This window comes from Scylla paramamosain, chromosome 10 (genome assembly GCF_035594125.1).
Source record: "Scylla paramamosain isolate STU-SP2022 chromosome 10, ASM3559412v1, whole genome shotgun sequence".
Taxonomy (NCBI): domain Eukaryota; kingdom Metazoa; phylum Arthropoda; class Malacostraca; order Decapoda; family Portunidae; genus Scylla; species Scylla paramamosain.
Window position 1 is genome coordinate 27728143 of NC_087160.1, and position 11289 is coordinate 27739431.

At 35.4% G+C, this 11289-nt stretch overlaps 1 protein-coding gene across 28 annotated transcripts in view; it reads right to left on the reverse strand.

Moving 5' to 3' along the window:
• LOC135104468 (rho GTPase-activating protein 190-like) overlaps positions 1-11289 on the reverse strand; it is a 212188-nt gene that overhangs the window by 93213 nt on the left and 107686 nt on the right. For 23 of the 28 annotated variants that reach the window (XM_064011954.1, XM_064011950.1, XM_064011951.1 and 20 more), the window contains exon 21: positions 8266-8670. The exons of the other annotated variants lie outside the window; for them this stretch is intronic. In XM_064011954.1, the coding sequence (XP_063868024.1) occupies positions 8266-8670 (405 nt within the window). The remainder of the gene's footprint in view (positions 1-8265; positions 8671-11289) is intronic. 28 annotated transcript variants of the gene reach the window in all.

The following is an 11289-nucleotide window of genomic DNA, read 5'->3' on the forward strand; positions in this document are numbered from 1 at the left end:
GTGTTCTGTTGAACAGCTACAACAATACTATAGCCAGGTCACCACTAATGTAGAATACATTAATGCAAGTTGCATCTAACACAGGGGATCAATTTCTCTCCAAGTCTTACCATAACAAGGGGAACTTAAAAAATTGTAATGTAAGGATAAAGTACCGCAGGCCGATGAGAAGTTCATAATGCAGGGTAAGATAACTATAATGCTGGGGGCAAGGAGTGGGCAGCCACTGGCCCTGCCACCCACAGTAATGCCAATTTAGCGAATAACCTGGCAACAGTGCAATTCTATCCTGCAACCTGCAGCAGTGAGGTCACCCTTGCTTACACTGTTAGGAAACTATTGTTTATCATTTGCATTTAGTAATGAAGACCAAAGATTTGCACCAGATAACATAGTGAGTGTGTGAAAATCAAGTGAGAAAGATGAGAAGAGTGGATGGAAGGAAATATAGACAATATAATAAATGAGCATTCATCAGTCGTTTGTAAACAATGGTTTGGCATAGTTTTTAATGACTAACTGCTTCTATACTGTACTAGTAACTGAAGGTTAGTGTTAGTATTTAATGATAAGTACAATTATCTGAAAATATATAAAATACACGTAGATGATATGAAGTAACATCAACAATGAGTGTTCATCAGCTTAGTGTGAACAATGGTTCAACAGTTTTCAATGATGATTACTGTACTGTACCAATTTTTTTCATTAATCCTTTGATGTCTTAGGAAATCCTACGTATTTGTTACCATAATTTATACATAAAAAAATTTGAATGTTGTGGTAGTCAGGATATATTTAAATTTAAGGGCTTGTCTCAGCCAGGTTGTAGCCATAGTAATTTTCTGCCATTCCTTTCATTAAAACTCAAAAATAAATTGCGTTTAATGCGAACTGTTAGCAAAACCTTCCCCACAACAAATATCACCTGCCTGTATCTCAAATCAGTTAACAAATAAAACTGAATGATAAATAAATGCATAGAAAAATAAATATATATATACAGTGTGTGTGTGTGTGTGTGTGTGTGTGTGTGTGTGTGTGTGTGTGTGTGTGTGTGTATATATATATATATATATATATATATATATATATATATATATATATATATATATATATATATATATATATATATATATATACGAGTATATATTAGAGATTTTGGTGAAACTTTTGTTGTTGCCTTGGACATATCAAAAGCTTTTGATAGAGTCTGGCACAAAGCTTTGATTTCCAAACTACCCTCCTACAGCTTCTATCCTTCTCTCTGTAACTTCATCTCGTTTCCATTCTGACCATTCTATTGCTGCTGTGGTAGACGGTCACTGTTCTTCTCCTAAATCTATTAACAGGGTTCTGTCCTGTCACCCACTCTCTTATTATTCATCAATGACCTTCTAAACCAAACTTCTTGTCCTATCCACTCCTATGCTGATGATACATACCACCCTGCACTTTCCCACATCTTTTCATAGATGTCCAACCTTTCAGGAAGTAAATATTTCAAGCAGGGAAGCCACAGAATGCCTGACTTCTGATCTTTCTAAAATTTCTGATTGGGGCAGAGCAAACTTGGTATTGTTCAATGCCTCAAAGACTCAATTCCTCCATCTATCAACTCAACACAACCTTCCAGACAACTATCTCCTCTTCTTCAGTGACACTCAACTGTCCCCCTCTTCTACACTGAACATCCTCGGACTGTCCTTTACTTATAATCTGAACTGGAAACTTCACATTTCATCTCTAGCTAAAACAGCTTCTATGAAGTTAGGCATTCTGAGACATCTCTGCCAATTTTTCTCACCCCCCCCAGCTGCTAACTCTGTACAAGGGCCTTATCTGTCCATGTATGGAGTATGCTTCACATGTCTGGGGAGGTTCCACTCATACCACTCTTCTAGACAGGGTGGAATCAAAAGCTTTTCATCTCATCAACTCCTCTCCTCTAACTGACTGTCTTCGGCTTCTCTCTCTCATCGCCACAATGTTACATCTCTTGCTGTCTTCTACCACTATTTTCACATTAACTTCTCTTCTGATCTCGCTAACTGCATGCCTCCCCTTCTCCCGTGGCTTCGCTGCAAAAGACTTTCTTCTTTCTCTCATCCCTATTCTGTCCACCTTTCTAATGCAAGAGTTAACCAGTATTCTCAATCATTCATCCCTTTTTCTGGTAAATTCTGGAACTCCCTGCCTGCTTCCATATTTCCACCTTCCTAAGACTTGAGTTCCTTCAAGAGGGAGGTTTCAAGACACTTATCCTACAATTTTTGACTACTGCTTTGGACCCTTTTATGGGACTGGCATCTCAGTGGGCTTTTTTTATTGGATTTTTGTTGCCCTTGGCCAGTGTCCCTCCTGCATAAAAAAAACACACACACACACACAAATAATATATATATATATATATATATATATATATATATATATATATATATATATATATATATATATATATATATATATATATATATACACACACACACACACACACACACACACACTTGAATTTTGCACTATCCGAGTTTTGTGATCCTAGAGTTTCATGCTGAGTCATACACTCTTACCATCCCAACTTTCACACATTAACTCCTTGTATTTCATGTTTCTGTCATGTATAGGTCACATTTTCCTACCACTGGCATCACACGAGCTGCCACAACCCTAATCACACCCCCGCTCACAAGGAGAGAGAAGGGAGAGAAAGGCTAGTGCCACACTACAGTATATGGCAAAGGCCCTGCTGCATTGAGAAAAGACACACAAACAAATGAGAGGTTTCTCACTATAGTGGCACTACCATATCCACCACACAGTGCCAAACCATGCTGTGGCAGCACCACAATGCCACATCATGCGAGATGTGAGGGCAAAACACACCCACTCACTCAGTTCTAGATAAGGCAGCACCACACTGGATGAATGGACAAAACACACACAGTCCTAGGCCATGCAGCAGAAATAAGTTAGTGTTTTTCAGTGTTTTCAAGACCCCAAGTTTTGTGATCCTCAAGATCTCCACTGTTTTTAGAACACACACACACACACACACATTTATTTATATATATATATACATATATATATATATATATATATATATATATATATATATATATATATATATATATATATATATATATATATATATATATATATATATATACACACACACACACACACACACACACACACACAATGTATGGTTCACAAATATTTTTTGTTTTACTGCAAGACCTAATCTTGCTTTACTGCAAGACCTAATCTTGAGGTGGAGAACATTATTTTCTAGCAGAAAAGCAGTTGTTTTTATGCTGTATTACTGTAATGGGGAGTTTTCAGAACTAATCTGCCGGGTGTCATTATTACTGCATGTCCCCAGTGACATGAGCTAAAATATTGTTATTGTAAATCCCATGTGTATAGATACATAGAACATTGCTCATTATGATACTTACAAAATTCTTCATCAACCTTTAAATATCGTGTATGGATAATTTTGAGAGAAGTTGGTCAAAAGAAATATTTTTTATGATTATTTAGTAATACTATCAATATTTTAAATACAGCATATTTGCTATCAATATTTTAAATACAGCATATTACAAGTCTAAAATCTATTGATTTGGACAGTGAAAAAGATAAAAAAATAAGACTACTATAACATATAGTATGACATACTCAGTAACATCATGATATATGAACATACAGAGTGTGTTCATGTTATGAGCGAGATACGTTCAAGAAGGTTGCTCATGAGTTGTTTTGCTCATAACTTGTCATTATAATTTTTCAGTACAAAAAAGTATTGTATGTTGGGCAAACAAGGTAATGCTTACCTACTTGACACTTGATACCATGAGAGAGAGAGAGAGAGAGAGAGAGAGAGAGAGAGAGAGAGAGAGAGAGAGAGAGAGAGAGAGAGAGAGAGAGAGAGAGAGAGAGTACACCTTGCCTTATGGGTGATGTGATACTACTAAGCAGTGACAGGTTAAAATGAGACATCTCTCTCTCTCTCTCTCTCTCTCTCTCTCTCTCTCTCTCTCTCTCTCTCTCTCTCTCTCTCTCTCTCTCTCTCTCTCTCAGGTTATACACACCTTTATTCATATAATTAATTAAGATGGTTGTTGGAAAGCATAAGACAAGTTTGTTTGTCTATTCATGGACTTAGGAGTGAGTGTAGCCAAGGTCCAACAGCTGTAGCTGCATGAGTTATGAGACTCTCTCTCTCTCTCTCTCTCTCTCTCTCTCTCTCTCTCTCTCTCTCTCTCTCTCTCTCTCTCTCTCTCTCTCTCTCTCTCTCTCTCTCTCTCTCTCTCTCTCTCTCATGCACATTTTTTCCTTTCTCCCTCTCTCCTTCTCAGGTTATACACACCTTTATTCATATAATTTATTAAGATGGCTGGCTGAAAGCATAAGACAGTTATGTTTGCCTATTTGTGGACTTAATGTAATGGAGCAGCACAACCCTCCTGTTTCTATGCCTCTCAGAGGCCGACTGGCGGAGTTCCGTACGCTGTGGAATCTCAAGCCAAACTCACTGCAGTGCAGTATAAGTTTTGAATTAAATTTAAAAACTTTCAAGCCAGACTCACTGCAGTGCAGTAGGATAAGTTTTAAATTAAATTTTAAATTAGTATCTCAAAATAAACTGCTACAGAGCCTGTGTCCTCGGGCAGTGGATGGTCCTCCGCTATGGTACTGTGCTGTGTAGGTAGTGGCGAAGCAGTGTACTACATAAATATGATGTATAGCACCAAATCTGAACTTTTGGTTAGCATAAAGAACAATATTGAGAACACAATTTCATTTTGTGAGTAGACTGCTCATATCTGAAAATTTGTAACTTGTTATCTTGTAATTCGGACACCCTCTGTAGTTATTTTTGTGGGGATTTTAGCATCTCTTTCATGAAGCGAACGACATGGCAAAGTAATCAAACACCAAAACAAACATCTCTCAAGACAGCTCTGGCATAATGGGAGAGGAATACAGGAAGCCACAGGTTCATGGAGTAGTGGCGTGGACACTGCAGCAGGAATTAACTGGTTGTCCAGCTACATGTTTAGCAGATTCTAATGTTAAAAGTAAGATTTGAGAAAAGATTAATATTGAAAGAATAATTGAAGATTTGTTAACTTCAACTATGGCAGGCCAGTCAGATCAGATGTTTATTTTGGTTAGATCAGTGGTTCTTGACAGAGGGACGAGCAGACACTCTCTGGTGTGTGTGTGCTGGGGGGAGGGGGGGGAGAGCACAGGATGGGAAGGGAAAGAAATAATAAAAAAAAAAAATAAGTAAATAAATAAATAAATAAATAAATATATAAATAAATAAATAAATAAATAAATAAATAAATAAATAATAATAAGAAGAAGAAGAAGAATAATGTGTGAGCCAATACAATAATAGCCTAGCTATGGGCTATCTATCTATTTATTTATCTATCTATCTATCTATCTATCTATCTATCTATCTATCTATCTATGGTGGCATTGTTAGGGAGGGGGTTGAGTAAGTAGTGCAGGGAGGAGGGCCCCAAATGCATTGAACCAGCTTTGGGAGGACCCAACTTGCAAAAAGGTTGAGAACCCCTGGGTTAGATATACAGCATTATTCTCGCCAGGACACTCGAGTTGCCTATTTTCAATTAAAATTGTTGTTTCCATATACTAGGAAGTCTGCATTAATACACTTCTGATCAATGGTGTACTTTTTTGGAAACCTCGAGATAACCAAATAAACCTAGATGCTGTATTCACTAGAAAATCAACTTATATACTTTTGTTCATGAATAGAGTTTGATTTTACCTGTGTTACTACTTAGAAGGAACTGTGTAGAAAATATATTATATAAGCTAAATGCACCTTTCATGTATATAGAATGACACTAGACATATTTGATATTGCACCTATATGTGGGAAGGGGATATGTCTGGTGCTGCCGCTGGTGATAATCACTAGTTTACCAAACTCCCCATTAACAATTAATTCTTTCTGCAGAAAACATACTAGCTAAATGCTGAATCATATAGTACTGTTTCACATAGGTAAATTTTTTCACCTTCATATGGTACATTTTTAATATAATTCATAAAGAAAAATATATTATATCTTCTTTCAACAACAACAATGGTATAGCCGACATTATTAATGTTTGCTAATTACTCCTCTCCAATATCAACTTTCAGGATCAATCAGTGAACAGCATCACTTTACTGAGGAGGCATACCTGAGAGAGGACTAAGGAAGAAATAACTATCTCAAAAGCACAAGACAGAGATAACCACCAAGGCTGTTACATAATATTGACTCTTTCCATATCTAAGTTTAAATTCTAAAGTCATGAATTCCCTCAGATGAAAACAGAACAAATAACTGCACTAGATCTTTAACTACTGTAATTCTAACATCTTCAAAAACACTGCAGGTATGGTTCATCTTCTATTGGTTAATTTACTGAATTATCCTTCAATGTAAAAAGTGCTAAATTCTCAGTCAGGAGTGATAAAATTCATTCCATAATGACAGTGGAAAAAAAAAAAAGATACATCTGTATACTTTTTGCAATCAAGATAATCATGTATAGAAATGCCATAGGCAAAATATAAAGTATAAACAACAAGTTTTCTTTCCTTTCACACTACATAATTCCAACATCACAGTATCTTAAGAAGTAACAGATTACAGCTAAATCAATTTTAATTTAATTATGAAAATAATAGCATTCCAACTAGAAATTCTTCGCAAAAATACTATGGATGCATGTTCAATAGTTAAGCAATAATTACAATGTTCATATAAAGTGTCAGCACTACTTAAACTTTAATTTTATTAACTACACAAATTATGCTTTTAAGATGCATGACAATACTTTTTATATCATATTTAGGACCTATATTTTTCATTTGATCTTGAATTGCAGTTTTTTAAGAAATAAGCGAAACCATTTGGATCATTCTCTCTTTTGATTTTATTGCTTGAGACATTAGTGTACAAGCACCGATTGATAAGTATAATTCAATAAGCTGTCAAAAATTGAGTTTAAAGAGCATCAATATAAATAATAATTTTACAAGTGTGCTAAAATAGTTTGAGACAAACCATCATATGGAAAGGCAATAATCTTGAGAACAAAACTTCAAGGGCATGGAATTACCAATCCATCAAATATATCCTTTGTTCTGTACTATAAATACAACCATCAAACACATGCAGACAGATAATGCTCATGCAAAACAACAATCACAATATATCAGTGCAACTACAAATAAACAAATATTTTACTTAAAGAAAAACTTTATACCAGAAGAATACTGTGCACACACATGAACCTCACTCATCCGGGCAGCTGCAGGGCCAAAGATCAGACTATGCCTCTCTGATGGATATTTTACAGAAGTGTTCCCTTCAAGATACACATATCTTATCAAGAGATTCAAGTTATATTAGTATTTTGAAGCAATTCAGCTGCAGGATGTGACTGGGGCAGGGACACAATACAGGAGGAGGACGACACCACAATGGTATGTGAGGTGAAGGACGGTGGTTAATGTGTAGAAACTATCTTAGATTTCAGGAAAATGCTGATATCTTCATGGCTCTTAAAAAAAAAAAAAAAAACTCATCCAGCATGGGAGGAATTATGTAAATGGGTCACTCAAAGGAAAATGTGTATATCACTTTGGTGATAAGAACACACCATAGAACATTCTGAAGAAACAAGAGCTATACTTATTCAGATTATTAAAATTTTAGACTAAGCATTCTGAACATTATAGGGAAAAATTAGATTGTGTGGGAAAGAAACTGAGCATATACTCATCTACTGAATGCACTTATTTGCAGCCTTGAGGATTTAAGTCCTGTCTGGAAAGCTATTCACAATTGTAATATGTATGGGATACATGCTTTACTAATTTATATTACATAGTAAAACTGGCAGAACCAAACAGTTATACATTTATCCCATTTACCCTTTCAGATAGGCATTCAGACTGTGATCTTTTCTTCACACTTCAACCTGAAAATCAGGGACTATTCACCACACCTTATGTCAGATTTTTTTTTTTCTAATCAAGATAAACACAGCCACAACAATCTTGCTTCCTGTATCAATAAACTGGGCCTAATCTGAATTCATTCTGGATGATGGAGGTATTGGTGTAACAGACAGTATCAAGCTAAGGTAAACGATTTACAGTGACAAGCCAAATAATAAATAATGTGCACCATAGTGTAATAAACTAAGAGAGGATATTCACCCCTGTCAGCACGGTCTGGCATCAGATGGTAGTCTCTGTCAGAGGCCCCATGTTCAAGCGTCAAGCTCTCTGCCTTAAAGAACTGGTGTCTGGGGGCAGGTTGAGGCTTGTTCATGTCATGGGGCAGGGTGCGTGGGGCAAAAGAGTATGGGGGAGGAGGTCTGTCACGCAAGGATGGGGAAGATGCCCCATCCCTTGGGTGGGTCCCCCCATTCCCACTATCAAAAGACTGGTCCCGTGAAACAAAACTATAGGGTGGGGGTGAAGTAGAAGGGGGTGGGGGAGGATATGGAGGGAGGGGAGGATATGTTGGCTCCAGGTCTGAGGGCTGGGTGGAAACCTTGGAGCGGGAAGACACAGTCGTGGGCAGAGATTCTGTGCTTGGGTATGATTGACGGAATAATTCTGTAATGAAGAAGAAACCTAGCAATTGCATTTGTATGCTACATACAACACCTTAAATTTTACTGATTCCCAATGAAAGCTGTATGACATAAAGAGCACTCCAGAAGTTAAACAAATATGTAAACTTTCAAATTAAGATAAAGACTTCAGCTGCCATTCCACCATCTCTGCTTTCTTATAAAAAAATAAATAAATGAAAAATAATAACAATAATCTTAGAAAAAATAAAATAAATAAATAAATAAATAAATAAATAAATAAATAAATAAACAAATGAACAAATAAAAGTGTGCAAGCAAGACGAGCCACAAAATTTGGTATGAAACCAAACTATTAACTGGTTTGTATTTATATATTTATAATACCGCTTCTTTTATAATCTAATTAATCAACACTTTGAAATTTCGCAATTCCTGCAAAACCTCAAACAGCATGACAACACCCTAATTTGAATGTATATTGCTTTAAACAACACCTAACCCCCCCCACCAAAAAAAAAAAAAAGTAAGAACCACTTGCCTCAATGGAAGCTGGAAGTGAGCATTCTAGATGTGCATCAAGTTTTATGCCTTCTCACTCCCAAAGTATTCAATTTGTTATTCTATCAACAAATTACTGAAAACCAGATCCTCACTAATTACATTTACACAAGGTTCAGTTACAAAAGCACACCTAGGCATACGTGTGCAACTGATGCTCAAACAATTTCAGTCAGTAGATCTTTCCTTTCCCCACCACTAAGACAAGGGGCCTGATATAAATTTCAATTTAGTCACAGGGCATGTGTGTGTGTGTGTGTGTGTGTGTGTGTGTGTGTGTGTGTGTGTGTGTGTGTGTGCGCGCGCACTGTTTTGGCAACCTTCTCCTTTGTTGTGATGCTGGTATAGTATATTGCTGATAGATTAGTTTATTAACTAATAATATATAATTTGTGTATTTATTGTGTTTATTACAAATGGGGATATTTTTGCTTATAAATTATAACTAAGCTTCGGATAGTTGGCAAGATTGCCAGCCTCACAAAATGTCATATTAAGCATACAGTTCATCCTTACCAATTGGGTCCTGTATTCTTATTGCATGATTGATTTCCAAGTATTTTTCAGTAGAAAGCAATGATAAATCAATCAATAAAAAGATATATTCAATAAATCAACTTCCTGAAACTTTGAAAGCACACACATCCACACACACATAGGATGGTGCAGAGCATTAAACCAAGTCCCACATGGATCCATTCTGACACCAGCCATATTTACAATACGTATATCTAAGCAATACAGAAATAATTAGGCGGATGTAGTAAACAGTTATGTGACTTTGCAAAAAAATGCCAAAGTATTAAGAAAAATTTAATTTAATGAAGGCTATAAAACACTACTACAGGATGTAGAAAGGATATGGTGATGGAGCTGTAGATGGTAAATGGAATTTAAGTTTACAAAATAAAAAAAGAAGGAATCCAACAAAGGCACCAGATGTATGCACGATTACAAGTTCAGAAATACAATCATTAAAGTTGAAGATAAGGACCAAGGAGTAATATTTTCTAACAGCTTATCACCAGATAAATATATAATAATGATAACATTACAGGAAAAATTCTTCAGCTATTTATGAAAATAAGAGTAGCATTTACTTATTTGGATGAAGAAATTATGAAGTTATTGTCACAATGATAAGTCAAAGACTTGAGGTATTATATTTGAACTTAAATGCTTCTGAATGGCAGTTTAAGTAACAAAAAATTGGACTATCAGTATCTGTAAATCATATAATTCATTCTAAACTTTTTCCTCCCCTGGTCAATGGTTCCCACTACATTAATCTTTTTGGAGTTATTTTCACCACTAATAAGCTCTTTGGTATCATTGTGACTTTTTAGAAGTAAAACCACTTATCAAAAAGCAGAAAACTATTTTTGCTAAGTATATGACCACAGCAGAACAACAGGAGGAAGCCTTTGTCTATGACCTTATATAACCACATATGTGGATGATTGAGTACCAGATACTTTTGTTAAGTACCAAGTTTAACATTTGCATTCCAGTATCAAAAGGTTTGACTTGTAAGCTGTTTGAATATTGAGTCTCCACTGTATGCAGTAATAATGTGATCACCTCAGAAGAAAGTGTATGAGAAAATTGGAAGATACAAAGAATAGGAACCAAAAAGATGATACCTAATTTAGGAGGCAATACAAGCATTGCTGCTTTCCTGTATATCACAACTAAGTAACTACATAAATAAATAAATTAATTAATTAATTAATTAATTAATTAATTAATTAATATATAAACAAATAAATAAATAAACAAACAAATAAACAAAAAAACAAACAAACAAATACACTGCAAATTACTCAAATATATTTTTCTATCTATGTAAACATTGACTCATTTTGACAGTAATGACTGCATATATCTGTTCTAAAAAGAATGAAAACAGAAGTACTCATACACAGATCAGGTCACTGAGTATGAGCTTTTTATAGCAACGACAAACAAAATTACTTGGTGGCAGTTCTCCGAGGTTACTTCACTGGAAATTGTGGAGATACTAAAATATATTGTGGGACACACGATACTTTGGACATCAAAAATAAAGTTATGATAGTAT